At 57.2% G+C, this 26,295-nt stretch overlaps 6 protein-coding genes across 6 annotated transcripts; 4 read left to right on the plus strand and 2 right to left on the minus strand.

The window, feature by feature from the left end:
• Positions 1-3,865: 3,865 nt before the first annotated feature.
• MFIFM68171_01174 (Nitrate/nitrite transporter) lies at positions 3,866-5,521 on the plus strand (the record flags this gene model as incomplete). Its single annotated transcript, XM_071056596.1, has 3 exons — positions 3,866-4,036; positions 4,092-4,171; positions 4,228-5,521. 3 exons carry the CDS (start codon positions 3,866-3,868, stop codon positions 5,519-5,521), a joined length of 1,545 nt encoding a protein of 514 aa, XP_070912697.1.
• Positions 5,522-7,153: 1,632 nt separating this feature from the next.
• Positions 7,154-8,452, plus strand: RPF2 (rRNA-binding ribosome biosynthesis protein rpf2; the record flags this gene model as incomplete). Its single annotated transcript, XM_071056597.1, has 5 exons — positions 7,154-7,167; positions 7,230-7,338; positions 7,413-7,485; positions 7,555-7,804; positions 7,897-8,452. The coding sequence occupies 5 exons, from the start codon at positions 7,154-7,156 to the stop codon at positions 8,450-8,452; spliced, it is 1,002 nt and encodes a 333-aa protein (XP_070912698.1).
• A 636-nt stretch (positions 8,453-9,088) lies between these two features.
• On the minus strand, positions 9,089-10,776 carry MFIFM68171_01176 (Sterol uptake control protein 2; the record flags this gene model as incomplete). Its single annotated transcript, XM_071056598.1, has 2 exons — positions 9,089-10,642; positions 10,708-10,776. 2 exons carry the CDS (start codon positions 10,774-10,776, stop codon positions 9,089-9,091), a joined length of 1,623 nt encoding a protein of 540 aa, XP_070912699.1.
• A 1,769-nt stretch (positions 10,777-12,545) lies between these two features.
• CYS3_1 (cystathionine gamma-lyase cys3) lies at positions 12,546-13,811 on the plus strand (the record flags this gene model as incomplete). Its single annotated transcript, XM_071056599.1, has 1 exon — positions 12,546-13,811. One exon carries the CDS (start codon positions 12,546-12,548, stop codon positions 13,809-13,811), a length of 1,266 nt encoding a protein of 421 aa, XP_070912700.1.
• A 2,516-nt stretch (positions 13,812-16,327) lies between these two features.
• On the minus strand, positions 16,328-20,443 carry MFIFM68171_01178 (Gpi inositol-deacylase; the record flags this gene model as incomplete). Its single annotated transcript, XM_071056600.1, has 1 exon — positions 16,328-20,443. One exon carries the CDS (start codon positions 20,441-20,443, stop codon positions 16,328-16,330), a length of 4,116 nt encoding a protein of 1,371 aa, XP_070912701.1.
• Positions 20,444-24,075: 3,632 nt separating this feature from the next.
• On the plus strand, positions 24,076-25,441 carry ARR3 (arsenicals resistance; the record flags this gene model as incomplete). Its single annotated transcript, XM_071056601.1, has 4 exons — positions 24,076-24,370; positions 24,428-24,570; positions 24,628-24,735; positions 24,803-25,441. The coding sequence occupies 4 exons, from the start codon at positions 24,076-24,078 to the stop codon at positions 25,439-25,441; spliced, it is 1,185 nt and encodes a 394-aa protein (XP_070912702.1).
• Positions 25,442-26,295: the final 854 nt, after the last annotated feature.

The following is a 26,295-nucleotide window of genomic DNA, read 5'->3' on the forward strand; positions in this document are numbered from 1 at the left end:
GGCTAGGGTTTCCTTCAAGATCTTTCCTTGAACGCTATCGCCGGTGACAAGTAATTACTAGCTAGGCTGCACTGACCAGACCCTTGGACTTGGCCTGACCAGACTATGGCTGAAGCGACTGTCACATAACAGAATCTGAGTAGGCTTAGGGCAAGTAAAATAACTCCATCAGGACCGATAAGCTCGGGACTCCTCATTTTTCTGGGAGAGCTCGGTTCATTAATCAGCCCACCGAGACGAAGACACATCACAAAGCACCGGTCTTCCGTGCCGGCCCTGGAGGCCTTTAGAGAGTCTCATCGAGGTGCTGGCACCAAGAAGATACTTAGGTACCTCAAAATTACAAGGCAAACTTCTCCCAATAGACCGGGGAGGAGAGATGACGAAACGGATGATTATAAACGGCATATTCTATGATGATTGTTTCACGATAGCACGGTCCTACCTTGATGCACTCGACGATCATGGCACCTCAACCTCGGCGGCGGTGTTGTCGGTATCTCGGATGCGTTTGCAGTGACCAGATTTGCTTCTCCGGGCTTGCGTCCGGCCGCGCGATATTCCAGAGTTGGTCAGAACCAGGGACGATAAGGGCGCCGTCAGACTTAACCGCAACGCGCTCAGGATCCTGGGCCGTCTCGGCGTACTTGATGAAATTATCAGCCGACATCGTTGAATTCTTTAGCGCTGTTAAGGAGACAGGAGGCTTTGCGAGGTTAGTACTAGTTTTCGCGGTCCGGAGAACCAAGGAATTGGTAGCTCGCCGCACAACGTAAGCCAAGTCTTACCGTCTGCTTCCGTGTCGGCTTTGCTAAATCAGCGGAAATATAAGCCCTTCGTATAACCCGGGCGGATATGATTGCGGCGCTGATGGAAGCCGTCAATCAAGCACCCATGACATCACACTAAGGTAGAGTGCAGCGATCGAGCCAACGAAATCAAAGATGGCAGTTCAGCGTCACCATCATCTTCATCAACGGCATGGCCTCGTCTCGAGGTCATGTTCCGATAGGCTGCGAAGGCGTCCACTCATTCACACCTAGGTCCTGCGAGGCGAGAAGTATACTCAGGGTTGTATCAAGGAGGCATCGGAGATGTATGAGAGAGAGAGAGGAGGCCGCGCATCAATGCATCGGATAGGGGGTCGCGAGATGTTGTGTGCTCAGTCCGGATGTCATCATGGCTCGGTCATGCGCTCAAGGTCTTGCTAGTTCCCCTAATACTTTAGGTATTGTTCGACGGAGAGGTAAAAGACATTTCTCCGAGGATGTCAGGGCATGTCCTCGGGGATTCAGCGACGAGAAGGTAGTACAAAGATGGAGTACGCAGAGTCACGGCCAAATTGGCACCCTTATTCCCGTGACCTAGGAGATCCTTTGGTTCTTTTAGTCTTTAGGGTAGCAGTCGGAGCAGCGCTCTTGCAGCGGACCCTGGCAATGTACTCATGTTAGGTATCTCGGTGACCTCCATTTCTCTAGTCGATAGTAGGTGCCCGATAGGCAGCGCTCAGTTAAGTTTGTCGAGTGATCGTCTGTCAATTTCGAGTCGGGATGATGGAGACTCTCTAACCGGTGACAGACAGCCCTGCGGCAAATCAATACCTGCTCTCTAGGTTGGATTTCCGGGCAAAAGCACCGCAGCCATTAGGATTATTTGCAGGATAATGACGACCCCGCTCACCCCGGGTATTTGGCCTGACATCTACCAATGTAATCAACGATGTACTTGTGGCTCGTATTCTCTTGTATAACCCTAACCTAGATAGCTGGGTTAGCCGCTAGGGGTCCTTGGCAGGCTCTTAGCCGACTCTCAGGGCGGGCTTTAACCTAGCCGATCTACAAAGTATGAACTAATTGTTCTGAGATTGAGATTGGCATATGCGGCCAAGTGTTATAGGTTGATGCAATGACGCAGTGCCGAGATTCGGAGATGGTTTGTCCGGGGAGCAGCCTACCTCCTATACATAGTGCCTCTCGCTGAGAAAACTGGAATTACCATGGGAAAGGCCGCAGCTGCCTTGGAGCCACGAGAGCACGACAAATTCAAACCTGTCATCGGCAGCTACTCGTGGCGGTGTCGGCTATGGATGGAGTGAATCGGTACTGCGATTGGGAATGTGAAGCCGACACGCCGCTGTGCGTGCGTTTGGTGCCAGCCGAATTGGATTCCTCCCCGTGGGACGGTCTCGAGGCCTTATAGTGCAACTAGCTCGGCAACTCTACAAGCCCTTTGAACTTGGGAGAAAGAGGAGGAGAAGATGCCGGGAATATATGGATACATGGACCCTTTGGTTGACGCTGTGGTGGAGGAGCGCTGAGGAGCAATTTGGGAATAGCCTCATTCGAGCCCTTGGTGGCACGTGCTGCTGGACAATCAGCAACGCCTATATCAGGCTTGACCTAAGGTACTTATCAGTTCTGCGCTTCTCTCGGTCTGCCAAGCTCTTCGTTGTGTGTCTTTTTGAAACAGTTCCTACCCAGAGACTCCGCAGTTGGTAAGGGAACAGGAAGACATTTGCCAAAGTTAAGGGAAAAGTGGTGTTCCTTTCCCTTTTTCTCTTTTCTTTTTTTTCTTTTTTCTTTTTTTCTTTTTTCTTTTCATTTTTTTTCTCCCTCTCTTCAAATCGTTCCTATTTGGGGGACGGCCGGGCCTGCCCTGAAGGGAAAATCTATCTTGATACAGCAGAGCGTGGGGGAGGTAAGCTCGGGCCAACATGCAATCTATGCTCGTCCCTTGGCCACACAGGCACTCCCGTGAAATTTGAATCCGACGTCAGACTTCGGATTGTTTACCGTGTGGTGGTGTTGACGGAATCGTCATCCAGGTTGCATCGAGACCCGCGACTCTGGATGGTGGCTCCCCCCTGGCGGCTTGTCTCACACCAAGTATGGCCCTGCAGTACAAGCTTCTTCTTCCGCGGAGATCAAGGTGGGACACCCACTCGAGCCGCAAAGAGCCCTTATCTCTTCGCGACGCGAAACCGTGGAGGGTCGGAGATAACCACCACGTGGGCCGACCGGGCTGAGGAACGGCGGCCAAGATAAGGATGCATGAACGAGCCTTGGGGCTTTTTGCCCTCGTCGTCACACATTCGCAAGGATCGGCTAAGGTTCTGCCTCTGTTTTCGCTTGTTTTACTCTGGATGGCATTGCTGTGACGTGATCAAGCAGGCCGGTCAGTCAGGGCCAGAGACTTACATCCCCTCGCAGACACCGGAATTGCACGCTCGAGATGCGCCTGTTCCGAGCCACCTGCTAAATCCGTACGGACGTGGTGAGCCCTGAGTATCTATATAGAGAGACCAGATACCACCTCTATCAATACGCTACCTTATTCATCGTCCGACAATTGTGCATCTCCGAGGCGGCGGGACGCTGGCTCATCGTGCATTTCCGCACATCCCCGTTTATCTTTCTTTTTTTTTCGCTCACATCCGAGGGAGCCACCAGGGCCTTATCAGCGATCCGCGCCGCCCCCCTGTTCGAGCCACCAATCTAGGCCCTGTCGTACCTTACCGGATGGTCCCCGAAGATAGGTGACGAGTACCTTACCTAACGCGCGGTGTATCGTGTTTCCGCGCGCGCGGGGAGAAGACATTCGATCCGCAAGGGCAAAGGTGAGCGGGATGCGGAGACATGGCTCGGAAGCGTCAGATCTCGGATGGCCACCCGCCGATTTTCCAGCCGGGAATCCCGCTTTCCCATAGCTAGCATAGCTCGGATGGGTATAACAACGATGGAACTTCCGTGAGGTTGGGGGAAAAGGGGGCGCAGATATCAAGCTATTCGTTGTATTCTCAAACAGGCACAGGCCTGTCAGTCGACACAGCTACCACCTCGCCCTGAGCTACTAGACAGCCAGCATCATGGGCTTCAGAGTCTCCCACCTCTACGCCTCCCCCGAGGTCAACCCGGTCAACCTCAAGGCCCGGTCTATCCCCTTCTTCAATCCGGTCGACATATATGGCCGCGTCTTTTTCTTCTCCTGGTTCGGCTTCATGATCGCTTTCTGGGCATGGGGTACATTCCCTCCTCTGGTATGAACCCCTGAATCTCACCGCTCCTGGCAGTGCTGACAAAAACATCCCACAGCTGACCCATATCATCCAAGAAGACCTTCAGCTATCACCCGCCGAGGTTGCCAATTCTCACATTATATCGCCTTGCGCTGCGTAAGCATCTTACCCAATGCCTAGCGACCGGCCGACGGCTACTAACCGTCCACAAGGCTTCTGGTCCGACTCGTTGCTGGCCCCCTATGCGATCAATTCGGCCCTCGCAAAGTCTTTGGCGGGTTGCTCCTCGTCGGCGCCATCCCTCTTGGCCTCGCCCCCCTTGTACACAACGCTTCTGGCCTTTACGTTAGCCGCTTCTTCATTGGTATCCTCGGAGGCGCCTTCGTCCCCTGCCAAGTCTGGTCGACCGGCTTTTTTGACAAGAACGTTGTGGGCACCGCCAACGCGCTTACAGGGGGCTTTGGCACGGCGGGCGGAGGCATCACCTACTTCATTATGCCCGCAATTTACGACGCCTTCATGGCAAGCGGCCACACACCCAGCGAATCCTGGCGCCTTACCTTCATCGTGCCCCTCGCCATGGTCCTCACCATGGGCATCGCCCTCCTCGCTCTCTGCCCAGACACCCCGGCCGGCAAGTGGAGCGAGAGACACCTCCAGACCAATACCCAGGACGGCACCCCGTCCCACAACACCACCACCACCAGCAGCGTCATCGACGTCCCCGGCCGCATAACCGATAAGAGCCCGTCGCCCGACCTCAGCTCCCCGACCGAGAGCAAGGAGAAGATCCCCGCCACGCCCATCCTCGACCCGGAAGCCCAACTGCCCATGATGGCCCTCGGCAGCAGCAAAGCCGAAGTGATCTGCAAGCCGACGCTCCGCGAGGCCGTCAGCGTCGCCGTCTCCTCGCAGGCCATCTTCCACCTCCTCACCTACATGTGCTCCTTCGGCTCCGAGCTCGCCATCAACATGGTCCTCTCGTCCTACTACGTCAAGAACTTCCCCTGGCTCAGCCAGACCTCGGCCGCCACCTTTGCCGCCCTCTTCGGCTTCCAGAACTTCGTCACCCGCCCCCTGGGCGGCGTCGTCAGCGACCTGCTCTACAACTACTGCGGCCGCTCGCTGTGGCTCAAGAAGCTTTGGGTCGTGGCGTGCGGCATCGCCGCCGGCCTGCTGCTCGTCGTCATCGGCCAGATCGACCCCAGGAGCGAGGGCACCATGTTCGGCTTGGTCGCCATGGCCGCCGTGTTTCTCCAGGCCGGCAACGGCGCCAACTTCAGCCTGGTGCCGCACGTGCATCCGTCCGCGAACGGGATCCTATCCGGACTAACGGGCGCCGGGGGGAACTTGGGCGGCGTGGTGTTCTCGGTCATCTTCCGGTCCATGGATGGCGGGACGAACTTTGCCCAGGGGTTCTGGGTGATTGGCGTGGTGAACTTGGTGGTCTGCGTCGGCGTGAGCTGGATCCCCCCGTTGCCTAAGGGCCAGGTGGGCGGGCACTGAGGAATGCCGTGGTTCTGGGCTGATCGATAGCGATTTCTTCCTCTTTCCCTGCATTCTCATTGCGGTCACGACTCATGGTTTTAACGCATGGAAGGTAGGGCATCTCATATGGTTAGAGGTGGGCTCATTGCGCGGGGCTCTGGGACTCGACAAAATGGTCTATAAGGCAGGGAACGGCGTTAAAAATCTTTTTGGCTTTCACGGAGGGCTTCATCACTAGCGGGACAATAGATACATGCATATTTCAGAGACCCAGAATGGAAGCTGTGTGATACAGACTACAACTCGGCTTGCGGTTCTCATGCCCACCAAAATTCCAAACATTGCTGGGCTGGAAAACCTACCTGGGGTGTCGATTTTAGGCTGGGTGGAGATTGGCAAAACGGATTCCGCTACGTACCGCTGTTGCCTCTTGCTGCTCTTCCAATCGAGTCGCACTGATTGGCCGCGGGGATGCAGGTTTATTACCTCTTGTTCCGTCGTAACACATCCATGATCCACTTCAGTGGCTCAGTAGCCACGGTCCCGATCCTCCAAGATGGCAGGCCAATCCGTCGAAACTTCGAGTTGGATGGTTGACATGACGAGTTCAGGGCGGATCACGCCGAAAAGATCCTCGAAATCCGAACTTTCGTAAGTGCAAGGGGAGCGAACCGTGGGCACACGCTGCCTCGGCCGACCCTGTACCTTCTATGAGGTGCGTGACAGCTTGGACAGCGTCTTTCGAGCTGTCGGTATCCAACTTGACCGTTATGCCGGGCTTGGTTTTATACCCCTCGCCGTCAGGGACATCCTCAGCGGGCTCGTTGCGACGGGGTCTCTATGGTCGCAGCGGAGCTGATGTAGCTGCTAGGTTCCTCCATCCCAGCTGAGTGAGATCACCGGTTACGCCATGTTATAAGGTTGGCGAGCAGATTAGGGGGATAAAACACCAAGGAGGAATTGCGGTATGCGCCGTCTGTTACCAAATATCTAGACGTCTCTTCCGCCGAACGGGTTTGGCGATGAGGGAGTAATGAAGATGCCATGACCGGTCAAATCATGAATTCTGGTTATTCGTTGTGGCCGCCGCGATTCCGCACCGCAGCTTCCTGGCAAGGATTGAGGCTATCTCTGCGAAGTGGGCTTACCTAGCATCTAACCCATCAGGAACGACACGTTTGTACTATGGCGTCCAGCTACCAGAATTGAGACACAACAGATTTTTACCAAATGGTCTTGCGATGGAGGAGGGAAGGAAGTGGGTTAACGGCACGGAAAGAACGGAGACGTGCTTTCAACTGTCACGGTTCCACCAAACAGCCATCAGTAAAATATGTGATACGTCCAATCCACGCTGGTATTTTATCGTCATCGTCATCGGAGCCGTGGTACTGGGAGTTTCTTCGAGAAGCACAGTAGGCGCAAAGACAGCGGGTGGTCATTCGTGATGTTCGAGAAGGGTTAGGGTCGACAGGAGGGGTGTATTGAACGGCGGCAGCGCGGGTCAGTTTTTGGCGCCCTGCCCCACATCAGCTTTCCTTATCGATAACCAGGATTTGTGATTTTCTCATGGACATGAACAGCGCCCTTGCATCGCAACTTCAGAAGCCACAATTGTAAGATTCCCTCACCTGACATTCAGTTGCAAAGATGCTCCGCCAAATGTAAGTAGCTCTATTCCCGAGTATCCGGCTTTGAGATTCAAAACTAACGAGCCAACCCCCAGAAAACCCCGTACTGCCCGTTCCAAGAGGGCCCTGGAGAAGCGCGCGCCGAAAGCCGTCGAGAACCCCAAGACAGCGCTGTTTTTACGAGGCACTACCTGCAGCCAAATTGTGCGTGAAACGTTGCGCCGCCCTCCTCGGGTCTACACTCAACGGAGAACAGATGCTGAGACTCGGCTCTACAGGCCCAAGATGCCCTCGCAGACCTCTACGCTATGAGGCAGGTGCATGCGAAGCGCTTCCATAAGAAGAATCCGGGTATGCATCGCAGCCCCAACCACCCAGTTGCCTCGAGGTTCAATGGCTGACGTTCCTGATATGATACAGTCCACCCGTTTGAAGACGCCAGCTCTCTATGCTTCTTCTCGGAAAAGAACGACTGCAGCCTACTTCTCTTTGCCAGCAGCAGCAAGAAGCGGCCACACACCATCACCTTTGCGCGCACGTTTGACTACAAGATCCTCGACATGCTCGAGTTCTACCTCGACGCCGAGACCTTCCGCAGCATAGCCCAGTTCAAGACGGATAAGGTACCCGTGGGGACGCGGCCCCTGATGGTGTTTGCGGGGACAGCTTTGTACGGGCCCACCCCCTTCCCCCCTTCCCCTTCCCCCGTCTCCCCGTTCGAGATCTTAGCAGCAGGCATAGCTCACACTTCCCTTCCCATAGTGAATCGCCCGTACCCAACGCCTTCACCATGGCCAAGTCGATGCTCCTCGACTTCTTCCGCGGCGAGACCTCGGACAAGATCGACGTCGAGGGCCTACGGTACGTGGTCGTCGTCACGGCCGACGAGCCGACGGCGTCCGAGGCGGGGGCCGCGGGTAGCAGCGACGACCCGGCGTCGAAGCCCGTGCTGCGGCTGCGCGTCTACACGATCCGCACCAAGCGCTCCGGGCAGAAGCTGCCGCGCGTCGAGCTCGAGGAGCACGGCCCGCGCATGGACTTCCGGCTCGGCCGCATGCAGGAGCCCGACGAGGTCATGCTCAAGGAGGCGATGCGCAGGGCCAAGACGGGCGAGGAGCGCACCAAGAAGAACATCTCGACCGACGTCATGGGCGACAAGATTGGCCGGATCCACATGGGCAAACTGGATCTGAGCCAGCTGCAGACAAGGAAGATGAAGGGGCTGAAGCGGGAGAGGGATCAGGACCAAGATCAGGATGACGGCGATGAGGAGGAGACGGTTGTGGACGAGGAGCCGAAACGGAAAAGGAAAGTCTAGATCTAAGACCTATTATCTTTATTCTTATCAAAGTTTTTGCTTTTCATTTTTCTTTTTGGCGGGCGTTCCGGAGGCGGCGGGGTACAGTCAAGAGAGCAAATGGAAACAGGCGTCCTGTATTTAAGTGCGGTTCTCTGCCATATGGGTATAAAAAAAAATGAAAATATATACAAGTGAAAATCTGTCCGAAGTGCGCTTATCACTGCCGGACGGCCGTATCCTTGAACTTCCTGACTCCTGGTATTGAGTCCCAACAGCTGATCCCCCCAGTGAATTGCTTCTCAACACCGTAAAACGCCATTTTGCGCCGCTCAAACACCATTTTGTTTTTCCTTTTCTTTTGGTAATCCACACGCAGCAAACCCTCCATGTCTTGTGGTATTTACCAAAGGGAAGCCCATGAAAATCTTGCTCCTCCTCGCAGCCCTCTTCTCAAACCCGGCATCTCCTCATTCTTCCCCATAATAGGGGGTTGGCGTGTTACCTGCGCGACACTTACCGATATCATGGACTCATAGCCTAAGACAACTCCCGCTGGGACACGTCAAAAATTAGGGGCATGTTTTCCCCCAGCCAGGCCAGAGCAATAAAGCTCGCTTTCCATATAGCTCATTCCCCCCCCACCCCCCTTTGCTCTCACCGCTGACTGGCCATGGCCACGTACTCCGGGCTGGGTATGCTCTGCACGGCGCTGCCCATCTGGCTCAGCATCTCGATGTGCTTGAAATAGCTGCCTTGCTCGCCCTGGCCCTCGGCCAGCGCCTTCTCCTCGGCGTACCAATCGGCGCCCCAGATCTCCGGCGGGATCGGCCCGGTGCGCGCGTCGTGCTCGTACAGGGCGATGCGCATGGCCCACTCGAGGTGCGGCCACCAGGTGCGGTAGGCGTCGGGCCCGAAGAAGTCGCTGTTGAACAGGCTCACCACGCCCAGGACCTCGCGCCGCGCCATCCCCTGCAGCCACCAGACGCCGTCCATGGACTTGAGCAGGGCGAAGAAGCACGCCAGGATGGCCAGCGCGCGCGGCCGGCGCTCCTCGAGGAGCTCGATGTACCGCCGCGACACGGTCGCGGGGAAGGCGAGCGGGGCGCCCTTGTGGGGGATCTTGTGCGCCCAGTTGAGGACCGCGACGGCATGCTGGTATGCGTGCCGTGTGCACGCGACGAGTTCCGGGGTTGAGGATTTCTGGCGTGGGCCGGCGGCAGGGGAGAACGAAGACGAGGTGGGCGTTGCTGGCGAAGGGATGCCAGCCTGGGGTGTCCCGGCGGAGCTGGCGGGTTCGCCGCCCATGGCGGCGAGCTCCTCGTCTAGGCCCTCGAGCAGGTGCCCGAAAAAGGTGTCGGGGGTGGTGGTGAAGTCGAGTTGGAGAACGGCTTGTGAGTTGATGACTTGTGTCACCACGGGGCTGACCCGGAGGTACTGCCACGATGCCGCCGTGATCGCCTTGACGCCCTGGAAGGAGTGGAACCACGAGAACGGGATGGCGTAGCACCCCGAGCCGTGGTTCCGCCGCCTGTCGGCGTCTCCGTCCATGTCGCCGCTTGAAGCGGCCGGCTCATCCTTCATGAAAACGCGGGTAGCCGTCGACTGGAACGCGATCAGGGCCGATGTCAGAAAGAGGGACTCTGCGTTGGTGTGGTCAATGCCCTTGGTGAGGGCGGCGCTGTACTCGGCAAGCGAGGCGGCCATGTATGCGTGCGATGCGCGCACTAGCTCCTTATCGTTCGGCATCATGCTTCGGAGGTGGAGCGCTGCCACGGCGAGGATGGCGTCGGCCAGGTGCTGGGATCCGGAGAAGGCAAGGTTCGGCACCGTGATTTTCCAGATCTCCTCGGTGACCGGGGCGGTGAAGGTGAAGGTCTTGCATGTCATGGCCGTATACTGGTGCATCAGCCTCAGCTCGAGCAACCGCTGGCCGGGAGGCGTCGTCTGGGACACGCTCGGGCTGGACGGTGCACGAGCTAGCGTTGCCGCTGCGCCATGACGGCCGGGAGGGCCAGAAGGGCCGGAGGCAGTACCCGAAGCACTGACAATGGGCGAGCCGAAATGCACGGTTGTGGCGGGTGTGGATGGGCTTTCGGCGGCTGCGGCATCTGCGGCCGCCCGAAGCTCAGCCAGGACTTCGGGGTGCTCAAAGTCGCACGCGACACCGTGCTTAACGCAGTTGCCGCATCGCGGATGAACCTCGTCGCACTGCGGCAAGTCGCGTCTGTCAGCAATCCATCTTCCGTGACTCTCCTGGAAGCCACTAAGCGCACCTTGATCTTACGCGACTTGCACCGCCGACAGCCGGCTCTCGACTTCTTGTGGGAGCGACGGGGCGGCATATTAGTGCACGGGGTTTTATGTTATGGCTAGCGGGCGATTGGTGCGTCTCTGGGTTGTTTGTGGCTGTCTGTTATTGCTCCTGTGCGGCCTTCTTTGGCGGCACTTGCGGCTCGCCGCTTTCCATGCTCGAGTCGCACGGCAGAACGGGGCCAGTTTGCGGCTTTCTCGATACACACAAGCAAGGTTGGCGATGGTGGCGAGCAAGGTCGACTTCGTTATTGGGCAGTTGGGAGGCGGTGTCGACGCAGTTGCTGGCGGCCGTCCCGAGGCAGCCAATGGTAGGATTTCCGGTCGAGTGGGGTCAGCGGGAAACGCGGGATCCCATCACATCGCCAGTGTGTCAGGGGGGGCTCAAACAAGCTAGTTAAACGGCGGTGCTGTCAGCGTCCCACAGGTGCCATGTGCCTGCATCTCTTAACACCCCGGTATATCCCATCTTGCGTCCGTTCTTGATACCGAAACCGAGAGCACTTCGGTAAACCAGATCCATGGTAGCGGTTCGCCTAAGCACAATAGAGGTTCATCTAAAAGCGCAGCTTCAGATTTGTTTGAAACCAGCCCAGCGGGTCGTTAGCATGCCATCCCGCAGTGGGCCCGTACGGCCGCTTCGGAGACGCTTCCGATTCCTTCTTAACAGCGCCGGCGTCCCATCCGTGCTCCCGCTGCTCATGTCTGTTTTTCTGCTGGCTCTTGGAACAGCAAGATTCACCTTTACTGTCCAGACCAAGTCTCCGCTACACGAGACCTAACACCCGGCATCAGAGCACCGATGCTCGCACCGGGAGGATCCCACTGAGCAGTACTAATTGGTATTTCAGTCCCAAGGCGCGCTGGTCAGCATTTCTCGACATTCGTGCATCAACTTCCAAGAACCGAAGCACGCGCCTTTCCCCGGAACGGTCTTTATTTAGCAACCAAGAATGGGTTTGTCAGCTCGAATGCCCCGCAGAATCCGGCCTCTCGGAATGCTACGCCGCTCGGATCCCGAATTCTAGGGTATGACCGCGTGAGATCATTCGGCTTGCCCGAGCTGGCTGGAATGATCTCATCGCGCCGAGCCCTCCTCGGCAGGCCGGAGTCTCGGCTTCCCGCGGCTGCCGATGGCCCAGCATCGGTGAGTGCACGTGTGGAAGGACACCGAGGACGGAAGTCTCCCGCCTTTCATGTGGCGGAGAGCATGAAGCTACAGCAGCGCTATGCAGGGGCTTGCGGACCAGTGTTGCGTGTCTCCGTTGGCAGTTCTTGGGTGGACTGTTCTTGTGGTGAAGACAGCTGCGCCAAGAGGCAACTTACAAGAGCTGCACCAGTTGGAATGTCGCGTGGTAGGTAATAGATATCTGCAGGGCTGCGCCTGACATTGTCCGGCAACGGAGGCGATTGATGCCAACCGAAGCTTGGATGCCGATTTCAAATCGGGGCCCTGATGAGAAATCAGCCACACAAACACACACACACCGTCGGAGCTGAGCGAAGAACGGGTTCAGCCAGGGGAAGCGCGGCATCGATCGGAATCCACCGATAACACTTATTAAAACGAGGTTGCACCTTGTGGTGCCTGTGGTTGGGTGAGCGGAGACAAAGGGAGGGAAAAAAAAAAGTGGAAGGGGGCCAATTCGAGAATTGCACCATCCGCCGTGAAATCGCACAATCCTCTGGACCCTGCAAAATAGTGCTAAATACCCCCACGTCTCGACGACCACGAACGTCCACGACGCAGCAATTGACCAAACAGAAGCGCCGCCCACGTCGAATTGCTAAGTCTTGAGCCATGACGGCTCACACCGACCACCCCATCACAACGCCGCCGCGCGCCCCGTCGCCGGTACATGGCTTCGGCACGCTTGCCGTGCATGCGGGGTCCCCGCACGACCCCTCGACGGGCGCCGTGATCGAGGCCATCTCGCTGTCGACGACGTTTGCCCAGACGGCTGTCGGGAAGCCCGTTGGCGACTACGAGTACAGCCGCAGCAGCAACCCCAATCGCCACAACTTTGAGACTATGGTGGCGTCTCTCGAGCACGCCAAGTACGCGCTTGCCTTCTCGTCCGGTAGCGCCACGACCGCCGTCATCCTTCAGTCTCTGGCCGCCGGCTCGCACGTCATCTCGGTCTCGGATGTCTACGGCGGCACGCACCGCTACTTCACCCAGGTCGCCAAGGCGCATGGCGTCAAGGTGACATTTACGCCCGAGATCGAGGTCGACATTCGGGAACACATCACCGAGTCGACCAAGCTGGTGTGGATCGAGACCCCGAGCAACCCGACGCTCCGTCTCGTCGACATCCGCGCCGTCGCGACCCAGGCCCACGAGCACGGCATCATGGTGGTCGTCGACAACACGTTCCTGAGCCCCTACGTCCAGAACCCGCTCGACCACGGCGCCGACATCGTGGTGCACAGCGTGACCAAGTACATCAACGGGCACAGCGACGTGGTCATGGGCGTTGCCGCCTTCAACAGCGACGACCTCCACAAGCGGCTCTCGTTCCTGCAGAATGCCATCGGCGCCATCCCGTCGGCGTTCGACTCGTGGCTGGCCCACCGCGGCGCCAAGACGCTGCACCTGCGCGCGAGGGAGGCCACGACGAATGCGACGGCGGTTGCCCGTGCTCTCGAGGCTAGCCCCCACGTCATCGCCGTCAACTACCCCGGGCTGGACTCGCACCCGCATCGCGCGATCGCCAAGAAGCAGCATCGGAACGGCATGGGGGGCGGTATGCTCTCGTTCCGCATCCGTGGGGGTCACGCTGCAGCCGAGCGCTTCTGTCAGCTTACCAAGATCTTCACTCTTGCCGAGTCGCTGGGCGGCGTGGAAAGCTTGGTTGAGGTGCCAAGCAGCATGACGCATGCCGGCATCCCGCGAGACCAGCGCGAGTCGGTTGGCGTGTTTGACGACCTCGTTCGCATTAGCTGCGGCGTGGAGGACGCCGAGGACCTGAAGCAGGATGTGCTCCAGGCTCTGGAGCAGGCGGTTGCCGAGTCCACCAAGTTGGGAAACGGCGTTAATGGAGCCAATGGGCTCAACGGGTACTGAGGGATGGGAGATAATGGCTGGATGACATTTATCATCCCTGGATGCGGCGGGACGGTTCCCCCGACTATAGATGGGCCTGGCGCATGTTTGGTTTCAATTTTTGGGTTGCTAGGTTTCTTCAACAGCTTGAGCGCAATACATCATGCATATCGAGGGCCCTTGCGATGCCGGGCTCTCATCCGGATAGAGGGAGGCACGCAAAGGCCGCTACGGCATTCGCCGGTGACGGATGGGATGGGTTCTTGGATGGTATATATACTGGTAGCGTAAATCAAGAAATTTAGAAGATGGCCTGCAAGCATGCGTTATGCTAGTGGCGCGAGCCAAATTCAATACAACGATTTACTCTAGTCAAGGGACTAAATCCGCATCAAGACCTTTGTTGCGTAGCGGCTGTCATCTGTTTGGGGAGGGTATCCACTCGGCCCAATTAACGGCCTGGCTAATCCAGCTTGGATGCCTGGACTGCGCGTCCCAATGCACTGGTACTGCTTGCATATGTCATCGTCCTATAGCCAGAGTAGTTTTTCATGGGAGCGTCTCGCGGGATTATAAGGAAGGTTTCAGGCTACAGCCGCACCTCGTTGCCAGGCTAAACCATGAACCAATCACGAACAGGGCCGAATTAAAAGACGAAAGATAATATCGGCATTGATAACGATAACGATAGCCGCTCGTTTCTATATGCACCAACTAGGTACGTAAACTGCTGCCAGGAGTGAGAGATGATTGGGATGGTTTGACGTGGGCTACCATCAGACATGAGCTGTCAGAGTCTGGGTGTACTGTACAGTACAATTACTGGTTGGCACTCGCGCCGTAGCTTCTTCCACAGCGTCACTGGCAGCTGATGGATCAAACAAGGCAAGGGCAACGCTGAGCAGTCCTTCCTGCTGCAGGGAGTATTAGGGCTAGGAGGAAGTGTATGGGGTACTTGCCGGCGACAGGACTGAAGAAGCAGCCTGGAGCAGATGGACTCCCGTCTGGGCCTGCCATGACGGGAATGGATGTCGAACGCGGCAGCATCCGGGCTCGAAATCACCTAGACAAACGGGCCACGGATGCACAATAGCACCGGTCGCCCGGCGCCGCAATTTTTAAAGGTACCATGCCTGGCACCTATTGTACATACAACGGCCCGACAAACAATTCCATTTTCGGCTTCGGGATCATGTTCAAGGACATTGTAGTACAGGAAGTACAGAAAGTTCCCAAAGTTCCCAAAGTCCCCAAAATCCCCAAAGTCCCCAAAGTTCCCCAAAAGTTCCCCAAAAATCCCTAAAACTCAAAAATCCTCGAAATCCAAAAATCCCCAAAGTCCCCAGGTTCCTCACCGCCAAAACAACAAACAATGGCGCGATAACTCTCACCGCTCCCATCATCCCGAACCCGGATCTCGCTTCACCCGTCCCCGCCCCGGCCCCAGGTCACCGATCACTCCGCCGCCCCCAAGCCGACTGCAGCCTCCGAGCGCATTTACGCAGTAAGCCGCCGAAAGCCTGTCGTTTCTTTCCCCACCTTCCGAATGCGGCAGGAATGGCGGCCTTGGTGCCTGGTGAAGCAGATTTTAACGGGCAGGATCCAGACCGCTGTTGGGCTGAATGTTGCGATCTGCACGAAACTATTGAGATTGGGCTTTTCCCGTTATCTCTGCGTTGAGTCCGTACGCGTAACTCCGTGACCGACACTTGTTTGTCTCAGCGGGGGCTGGGAATAAAAAAAAAGGGACACCGACTCTCCGCTCCGTCGACACATCCGGGTCGGATCGGCATCACCTCCCTAGCACAAGATGAGAGAAAGGTCGAGATTCAAACTAAAGTCCAAATCCCCATATTGACATTCGCAGCGAGCGGCCATGCTTATGTACGACATTCCGTAGCCATCACACGATAATTACAGGGCATCCCCAGATCCCGTAGCTACCCAAAATCCATCCCATTTCCCCTTGGCCTGTGATTAGAAGCAAAAGAAAAAAACAACAACAACAACAACAACAGAACCGTGGATTCGAGTACCGGGTATAAGCACACCTCCCTGCCCGTCCGAATGAATGTAGTTCGAAGCAAAAATTGTGAATCAGACCAACCGTGCCAGCTAGCCGAACCAATAAAGCCTTCAGATCAGAAGCGAGATCATCATTCCCCAAGCGAGGAAGAATAAAACAAAAACACAAGCAAGCCCAAGCCACCCAGACCCGTCTAACCCGCTGCCGACCAACGCCGTAAGTGTGCATGTCGAGAATAGCCAAAAAATGACATGTCTTATATACCACTTTTTCTGTTTTTCGGAATGCCAAAAAAAAAAAAAAAAAAAAAAAAAACCGCTGCCAAATGCTGAGTTATGTCGAGTAGATGACGTATGTAGCAAATTAAGAATCGACAAGATGAGACAAGGAGAAATGATATCCAGTATGAGAAATATGTGCTTGATGCACCCAAAAAAGGAGGTGCCATCAAAAGGCCCTGCTTTTCCGTGCAAGGGAAAGTCGCGTGCGGTGAAAAAAAGGGAAGGGGCTCTTAGCCTCGCTGCCGCAGCCCAAGCCCTTCGACACTAAGCGTCGGCACTTCGACATCGCGCAGGCCCAGGACGCCCTCGTCCCTACGGCGGTCCACAAAGCTGTTGCACTCGCCGACGACCATGCCCCACTCCGCCAGGGCCCGCCCGGCGTACACGGCGCCTGAGGCGTACACACCCGTCGGCCGTTCCGCGCGAATGGCTGGGCCCTGCAGCGGGCGGCCAGGTCCAGGCTCGCCGCCAAGCTCAAAAGGCCGGCCGCGATCGGACTCATACCCCGTGAATCCGGATACCCGGACCGGAGACTGGGTCCCCGACCTGTCCTCGTCCCGCTGGCCGCCGTTGTCGTCATCGTCGAACAAACTGATGGGCGTGACGTTGACGTTGACACTCAGCGATAGCCGCCGGTCGAGCGGCTTGCCGATCCCCACCTCTGATTTCCGCGGGTCGTCCACGGCCGAGAGCGGCCTGGCGTTCCTCGCCTCGCTGATCAGCCCAGTTTGCATCAGACCGCTGACCCTCCGCGTCACGGGCGGCAGGCCGGGCGAAATCGGAGGCGGGCTGTCGCTGCGGAACACTGACGTTCCCCGAACATTGCCGCCGCCGCCGCCGTTCAGCCCGGCGGAGCGGGCGCTGACTCTTGCCTGCGCCGGCGCGGGGAGTCGCGGCCGTGTTAGGACCCGGTCGCGTTGGGGGCCACAGTGCATCGGGCTGCCTCCGGGGCCGGTCTGCCAGGTGAGAGCAAAGCGGAAGACAAACGTCCCGGCGTCGAACAGTGGGGCGGAACCAGTTGACGAAACCGAGTCAGTGGACAATGAGGCAGAATGGGACGGTCCCTGCTTGGGTGGAGTCGGCGGTCCAGGCGGTTGGAAGTTGTTTGGCTGACTCGAGCGGCCGGCCATTCGCGAGGCGGCCGTGTCACGGCGAGCCTGTTCCAGCTCTTCCTCCCAGGTGCGTTTCGTGGCCGAAGTTGCGGCCTCCTGCGACGCAGCGAACGGGAGTACCTTTCCCAACAGCGACAACCTCTTCTTGAACGACACCATGTTGCCGTCGCCCTTACCGTCAGCTCCATTGTCAACGTTCGCGAACGCGCCACGGAAGTCAGGGGAAGGGTCCGAGCTAGTGAAAGAGCTGGAAAACGAGTCAAAACCGAGCCGCATCTGCTGCGGGGGTTGGACCTCGGTTCGGATGATCAAGAACCGCTTGCCTGGCGTAGGATAGCAAGGCGCTGTCGACGGAAGCATTCGTCCCTTGGCTTCGGCCTCTTGTCTCAACCACAGATAATGCGACCATACCGTCTTCAACCGCTGGGATGCGGCGAGGAAGATTTTGATATCCACCTCGTTCGCACTGCCCGAGTCCCTGCAGACCCGCCAACAGAGCAAGCGCATGTAATAGGCACGAACCATCGGACACCAGTGATTGAAGAACTTGGCAAAAATTTCCTCGCTCAGCAACCACTCCAGGCAGAGCGCCTCCTTGCGTGCAGGGTCGGCCGTAATGGCGTCCCACACCGAGAAGATGAACGACATGATGCGGATCTCAGACATGGTGTTGTTTGAGTCCATTATCATCTTGCCGACTTCAAACCAGAAGGGCCAGTCGATGTAATCGGCAGGCTTAGACGGGCTGGCAAGCTCAAAGAACTGAGACCGAGACATCTCCTCAGTCGGCGACGCCACGCTGCTCTCATTCACCGTGTTCTGAAACGCATCGAGCGTGACCAAGGCTTCCTCGAGGAAGTCGCACAGCATAAAGCACGCGGCGTGCTCGAAACGTGGCGTCCGCTTGGTAGCCGCCTTTGCGACGGCTATGAACGCCTCTGCAAAGGCATGCTTGATCTCAGGGCCAACGCCGACCGAGTTTTCCGCCAGCATATCCTTGAGCAGGACGACTAGCCGGTTTTCGTCCATTCCCCTCAGGAGATTGTTGGGGAGCTGAGGCTGGGCGGTGAGAGCGGCATCGGCGCCGTGGAGGGCATCAGATAGGGGTGGGCCAAGCATAGCGTCGAGCGAGGCCTGGCGGTGGATGGTGCTATCCAAAACGTACAGGAGCTGAGCGTGCACCAGCACAAACGCTGGGGCCCGCGCCTTTTCCACCAGCGGGAGACCCTCTGGCATGAACTCTTCGGCAAGAATGTAAAAGTACTTGCAGAAAATGAAGAGCAGGTCTGTATCACCGCCCCGCCACCTCGACACCCACGGACCGTGCCAGTGGATCTTGGCAAGCATCAGAGGGAGCTTCGCCGCCAGCCGGAGCTTATCCGCAAGCCCCTTGACCGACGACCAGCCCAGCTTGTGCAAGTGCGGCGGGAAGAGAGCCACAATGTCCTCGCTTTCACCTTTGCTTCTCCTCGGCAGCCCAAACTCATCCGCAACCCTGCGCAAGAGGTCTGCGTTCAGGCCCCAGAGGCGGACCAGCACATCGGCGATGCCCGGGGCAAAGAAGAAGGCGTACGCGCACGCCTTGCCGCACCAGTTAACAAGACTGAGCGGGGAGTGCCGCATTGACAGCTTTTCGACGACCAGCGCCATCTGTGTCGTGAGGTTGGTGACAAACATGGTGCGGATATTGTGCTCAGCCGACTCAGCAAGGAGCTCGTCCGCCTCGCTATCCACGCTCGACGCCGTCCCCGACCTCGCTCGGACCTTCTCCCCCGGGCGGCGATCAGCCAGAGGCTGGAAATAGCTGGTGCACGCCCTCCACTCGGGCCGCATCATGATCATGGTCGTCGCCTCTAGCAGCGTCGGCCTGTCCACCCCCGCGACTGGCTGCAAAATTGGGAAATGAAGGCCCAGCGAAGCGATGCCCGGCGCAAGCCCGGCGGGCAGTCTTGAGCTTCCGCCAACCAGCATTGCCAAGAGGCCGATCCACCACTTGTTGAGGATTGTTGCCCTACGGTCGACGTCCTCCGATGTCAAGATGGACCGGTTCGAGTTGGACGGGTGGTAGGCCGTACTGCGTAGAAACGGTATCAGGATGGCCCGCACGACGCCCATCCGTGCTGCCGTCGAGTTCCTTGCGGCTAATCTGGCAAACTCGGTGTCAAGCGTTCGGAAGGTAGCCCATAGCGGGTCGCGGGACGTCGGGTGCGGCATCGTCATGCTCGTCTCCATCGTGGACTGTGACGTGTTCTCGGATGCGGTGCTCGCTGTGGTCGTGTCGGTATCCAACTCCGTGTCCACCGAAGAGGTTCGCTGTGACGAACTCTGAGAGCTGAGGCTGTTGCAAGACGCATTATTTCCACTCGCCCCGGAGCCAGGCGTGTTGTGAGGGCCGGCCGCGACGCGGGAATGAAGGGTCGGGGTAGCGCAGTCAGGGTCGCTCAAAGTCGTGCTCTTGACGGGCGAGGGCTTCAGAGCGGGCGCCGCAGGACTCCTGGAAAACACGCTTTGCGGTTTCTGCTTTAACCTGGTCAGATAGACACTTGCGCGAGTCAAGGCGCCTCTTTTGCTGTTCGGCGGATCAACAATCCCGGTTGCGTCGCTGCCGGCCTGGTTTTCGGGCGCTGGTCTCGCCTTGGGTGTCGCCGCAGGTCGCTCGACCGAAGAAGCACGATGGGCGCCTCGCAGCTGCCCGGCTTGTGTGGGGGGAGATGGAGATCTTGACTTGGAGATCCAGGACCGCTTTGCAAAGTCGGCAAAGGATTCAACGGCCCGCGATCTTTCCAAGGGGCTCCCTGCCAGAGCGTCGTCCGGCACGGCTGTTACATTCTGCTTGACCAACCGCTTCGGGCGGTGATCCTGGATAGTTCGGTCGTTGGGACTTGGCTTGGAGCTCGGGAGCCACGAGAGCGGGCGGTCAATCATTGATTTACTCCTGTTCCGGGTGTGCTTCTCGGTCCTGGAGGCTATGGGTGCCGTCTCGTTTTCGCGTTCGGATTCGGGAGACGTCGTCCTTTCCCGAGCTGTTGCAGGTCTCAGGGAAAGCTCCTCGGTGTCGGCGACGCTGGCGAAGTTGAAGGCCTTATCGATCTCGCTGGCCAGATCGAACGACGGGAGATCAAAAGTTGGGAGTCCGGGCGAGCTCTTGAAACCGGGGGCCCGATCGACGGGACTGGTATCAAGAGTACAAGGCGGGGGCGGCTCGTCCAGGGCACGGGCATGAAATGATGGCATGCTGGACTCGTCGACGGCCCGAGAGGCCACCCTGAGAGCTGGGCCACTCATCTCATGGCACAGACACTCCCCAGCTCCCGGTTGTCGGCCCTCGTGGTTGGCAGTGGTTCGCCAACTTCCAACCTTTGCTCGGCGCCCGGGGACCAGAAAGTGCCCGGTTGGGCGCAAGGCGGAGCAGGTTGACCGTCAGCGGCAGCTCAGTCGGACAGGGGGTTTAGGCAGGATGCGCTGCTAGGTGCCGCCTCTGCCGGATTGTTGGCAGCAATCAGGGAATTTCCCCTCGTCTGCTGCAACGCTGGCCCCGGTCCACTTTCAGAGCATATTTTGTTTTCTGGGGCACTTTGTCTCGGCGGTCTCAGAGCTTTGATGACGACGATGGGCGATGCAGGACGGGAAAGCGGCCGTGGCTGGCTGGTACTGCACAGGAAATCCTGCAGCTAGGTCGGAGACTAGAAAAGACGACAAGAGTAGTCGGAAAAGAGGAGAGGGTCTCGGGGCGGGTGCAGATCGGGTTGCGGATCCCTAATAGTAGACAGCCCAGGTTCGGATCAGGGCAGTTATGATCTTATCATTTCAGACTGAGACTGAAAACAAACTTGACAAGGCAACTAACTGGCTGGGCCGCGCAGCTTGACTCGCGCCCGCTGAGTGGAGTTCTCAAAAGTCGCGTTTTTCTTACTTGGCAGTTCGACAGCCCAGCGGAAACCAACAAGGCCAGTGCGGGCAACCGAGTGAAGCCCTCCCGTGCAGGGCAATTGACGTCGTCGATCCAAACAGCGCTTATTACAGGAGCCGGGGCTTAAGGCTGTACTACGCGACTGATGCGGGACAGCGTGCTTGCCTGGCGAATTACAATCATTTGGGTCCCCAAGCCCGAGCCAGCAGGCTTCTCCAACCACAGTAACACTACTGTACACTGGCCATCTCTATGTAAAAACATTTCGGAGAGCATGAACGAATCCAAGCCGGAACCTGGGTGACCCATCGAAACACAGAGAAGCGGCCCGGATGCTTCAAGCGGATTCGAGACGAACAGGCGGCGGATCGAGAATCGGGAATTTAGCGGGAACGCGGCCACACCGAACGCGGACCCGAAAGAGGGATGCTCCTTGCGCACAAGGGGGGGTCCGCCAAGAGCCTGGGCGACTCGATCTGTCGCAGAAGCAAGATGGAGGTCTAATGTCGTTCGCCGACATTTTCGACACGGTTTGTGCACCAGGTCGAGGGCGGCAGCTCGCGGGGCACAGCAGCCAGTCCTTGCAGACCTTTCCATCGCGGCCCCGGGGAGGAGCCTGAGTCAAAGGTGCCAGCGTATGCGTTAACGGCGATGTCGATAACAGACAGAAGAGGAGAGACACTGCTTTCGCTTTCAGTTAGGACCAAGCGATGCCAAGGCGAGAATGCTGGTCGAGCTGAGGCCGAGTTCCACTGTCTGCGCGGGCCTGAGGAACGGAAACGGCAGCGCGCGATTTGCGCAGCCTTCCCAATCGCCAAGATGTGCGGCTGCCACGTTGGAGGGGTCAGAGATGTCGGCCGCACCAATTCACAAAAATTAAAAAATTCAATGTCCTTTCGGAGTGGATATTTCACGAAGTCAAGACTCCAAATCGCTGCGCGCAACAGCGTCGTATTCCCTCAAAGTAGGCATCTTGGCCTGACGGGATGACGCAGATGAAGATTAACACACGGAATATGTGCCGAGGATGCAGATCAAACTCCATCCCCGAATCCGACAGAGCGGGCACGGGCCCGCGCAGAAGCGGAAACCACCACATTGTAACCCCACCGCCTGCAGCGCAGAAACTAGCACAACAGTCTACTATATACATACAACGCCGGCAACAACGACATAGGAGATAACAACCAAGAACAGTCGAGCCACAGTCTGAGGTAGTGATAGACAACCAGAATCCGTGTCCGATAACATTCCAGCGCCAAAGCCACGGGCACAGACCGGCAGCATTGAGCGGGCAACTAGCATACATAAACGGACATGCAAGAACCGGGCCCGGGTCCTTGACCGCCCAAACGCAAATTTTGGCCAAAGTCGGCAACGGAGGGGAAAAAAAAAAAAAAAAAAAAAAAAATTCAGTCGCGACACAGCCTCCTTCGCGGGGGCGGGGTCATAGCTGCAGCGTGCTAGTGTCAAGCGCGGCCGATAACGTTAGCTTCTGCGCCGAAGAGACCGATGCGAGATGTGCTGGCACACGCAACTCGGTAGCTAGCTATGAACAGCTGTGGCCTCTCTAAGCTGTTGCTAGAGCCCACGCGTATCGCCACGCGTCTCTGAGACTGGATGCTCGATATGGGCAAGCGTACAGATTGAACGGACGGATGGCGCGCGGAGAGCCCCGACCCGTGACAAACCAATGTGCTCCTGCATTAGCCTCCGAGTCTTTAAATCGGCCATTCAGCCACAGACCTATGTACAGTAGAAGAGGAAAGGTCCGGTTCCGGCTCCCACGGCCGGCCGAAATATTCGGCGTGGGGACGTCCGCTGCTGTCAACCGGACAAAGCTTACGTTTCCAACACAGCTCGCTTCGCCTCTCGGATGGGCATTGGCACCAATCGACTGCTTTTGTCCTCGACACTGATGAAGTCGAGGTGAGACAGGGTCAGCACCAAGGTAGCCACACAAGCAAGAGCAGTGAGCGAGAAACGGATATTTTCCACGCATGTCTCACTTTGACGCCGAGTCCACATCCAGTCGCATCAGGTTGTGACAAGGCAGTCAGCCGCGTGCAGTCCCCGTTCGACAGATTTGGCTGCAAGCGACGTGGAACTTCGGTAGGTAGACGGGATCGGCGCTGCAGAATGCGCCCGCGTCACAGAGAATGAGTCTAGAAGATTAAAAGGTGCTGGGATAACTAGAACAAAACCACTCATGCTAAGAACGTTGTTGCTGGCTGCAGAAACCGTCCTCGAGGCGACAATAACTGCACAAAAAGACAGAGACTTCTTCTAGCATGACCTAGTGTACTCCCTTCCAAATGTGATAACCGAGCAGTTAGACGGCTGTCAGGACGGTGAAGAGAGCGGTTCTGTAGTAACAGGCGACATCCTACACCGACAGTCTCCCCACGGCCACCCCACTGCTCTCTCCACACCTCTCTCTCTTGCAACCCCTCCTGATCACTTCCTGGTCGACATCGCTGTTCTAGATCGACGACGCGATGTTTCTGTTGAAGTTCACAAAGATGGGGAACCCAAAGAGCATCGCTGACAACACCGACAACATGGAGGATGTCGTTTAGAAACAGAGCCCATCATTTCTTCAGTTGCTATGATAGGGCTCCAAACCGCGAGCAAAGGACGAGTGACAGCTTTGCTAAGTTTGATTGGGCGGGCACTCTCAAGACAGTATGTCACTGGCACCTCTTGATTGGCCGCCGTGCCTCGGCAGTCCCACCATTAAGGCTGAGAAGGATGCCAAGTCCAGTCCAGAACGCAACACTTTGGGGCAAAAATCTCGAGGATACCTTTCGAGTTTCAAAGAACGTTACTGTATTTCGACTATTAAGATGCAGCATCTGTGACCGTTTTCTACTTGTAGCCTACCTCTCCAGCGAGTTTCTCTCAAACCCATTGACCCTCTCCGGATCCAAATCCACTCTGCTGAGAGGTGTAAACCATGGCCTCCATCAACCCCTTTCCGCACCAAACAGACGCCGATGCCGACAACTTGAAGGCGGCCGACACAAAGGCCACAAACAGCGATGTCGAGAAGCAGAATCTTCCGGACGCTCCCTGTTGCGATTCATCGCAGGCCAGGCTTTCGGCCTTCAACTCGCTCGGCTTCCTCGACCGATTCCTCGCTGTCTGGATTTTCCTGGCCATGCTGATCGGCATCCTGCTGGGCAATTTTGTTGACAATGTTGGGCCGGCATTGCAAAAGGGCACCTTTGTTGATGTGTCGTTGCCGATTGGTGTGTTTTCCATCCTTGAGCACTAATATACGTCCATGCTAATTCTGGCCCGCAAAGCAATCGGTCTGCTCGTCATGATGTATCCCATCCTGTGCAAGGTCCAGTATGAGAAGCTACACGAAATCTTCAGGGAAAGGGAAATCTGGGTCCAACTCGGCTTCAGCATCATTATTAACTGGATTATTGCCCCGCTCATCATGGTTAGTACATATACAACACTCCAAGCCCCGTCTCGGTTCAGGGGCTGACATACACAGCTTGGACTGGCCTGGGCATTCCTCCCAGATGAGCAGGGCCTCCGTGAGGGTCTCATCCTAGTAGGAATTGCCCGCTGCATCGCCATGGTTCTTATTTGGAACAACCTTGTTGGTCCCCCCCCTTCCTTCATTCTTCCCTCTCCGCAATCCCTGAACTAACCACCGTATGCTAAAGGCCGGCGGCAACGGTGACTACTGCGCCATTCTCGTCGCGGTCAACTCGCTCCTCCAAATCGTCCTATTCGCCCCGATATCTCTCCTCTTCATCCGCGTCTTCAACCCCAACGGCGACAGTCTCATCACCATCTCGTACTCGACCGTCGCCACCTCGGTAGGCGTCTTCCTCGGCATCCCGCTCGGCGCCGCCATCCTCACCCGCCTGACGCTGCTCACCCTCATCGGCCCGGAGCGCTACCAGACCCACTTCATCCGCTTCGTGGCGCCCTGGTCCCTGATCGGCCTGCTCTTCACCATCCTGGTGCTGTTCGCCTCGCAGGGCTCGCAGGTCGTGCGCCAGATCGTGTCGGTCGTGCGCGTGGCCGCGCCGCTGGTCGTCTACTTCTCGCTCATCTTCTTCGCCACGCTGCTCGTCGCGAGGAGGCTGGGCTTCCGCTACGGCTTTGCCGTTACCCAGAGCTTCACGGCAGCGAGCAACAACTTTGAGCTGGCCATTGCCGTGGCCGTGGCCGCCTATGGGCCGCACTCGGACCAGGCGCTTGCGGCGACGGTCGGGCCGCTGATTGAGGTGCCCGTACTGCTTGCTTTGGTCTATGGTGTCCGGTGGTATGCGCGGAGGAACGGGTGGAAAGAGTGAGCCGGACTTTGGCGCCTGAGGGGTGAAAAGGGGCAAGTACACAAATTAGGCTAGACGATCAAGTGGAGGCCAGTTTTGCTTTGCTCTACTACCGGAGACCAAAGCCTTGGTATCTAGCGAGTATCGTCGTGCCAGTACATAGGATATAGAACAACTGTCTTCAGCCGCCGTCATCTGTTCGCCGCAGGGCCAGGGTTGCAAGCCCACGTTGCAAACATATCTACACGTTGTCCCCAGCGAATCTTTATTATATACTGCCGTTACGATGTCCACATCTTGTAGATATATCTCCAGCATACATCGACACTGGTAGACTCCAGTCACCGGCGCGTCTAGTTCTCACTCAACGCCTGCCGGTGCTCTTAGATCCGTCCACCCACAATGTCCTCCGCGTTACCGGGACAACGCAAAGATATTACATGTAGTATGTGCTGGCAAGATGTTGGATATCGAGAGTTCGTCGTGTCGCTCTGCGGCGAAGTGTTTTGCGCCGACTGCCTCCGTTGTTGGTTCGGCGACGTAGTCGCAGCCCCTGACTTTTCATCCTTCCCACCAAAGTGCTGTAACAAACACAAGCAGCCCCTCTTCCCCAAGGATTCCTCAGATTCGATGACTGCCGACCTAGCCCAGGATATTGCCAGAATCATTGGCCGGGACCTAGAGAAAGCCTATCTCGCCAAATACGAGGAGTGGGAGACGCCTGATAAGACATACTGCTCCAATTGCGGCTGATTCATCGCTGCGCCGTATGTCTCCTCGGCCGTGGCCCGCTGCCCTGCGTGCGGACACGGCACGTGTGCCAGATGCAAGGGAGTCAAGCATACCGGCAGCTGCCCCGTCGACAAAGGCAAGGA

The sequence above is a fragment of the Madurella fahalii genome (genome assembly GCF_045866475.1).
Source record: "Madurella fahalii IFM 68171 DNA, scaffold_1, whole genome shotgun sequence".
In the NCBI taxonomy this organism is placed as follows: Eukaryota; Fungi; Ascomycota; class Sordariomycetes; order Sordariales; genus Madurella; species Madurella fahalii.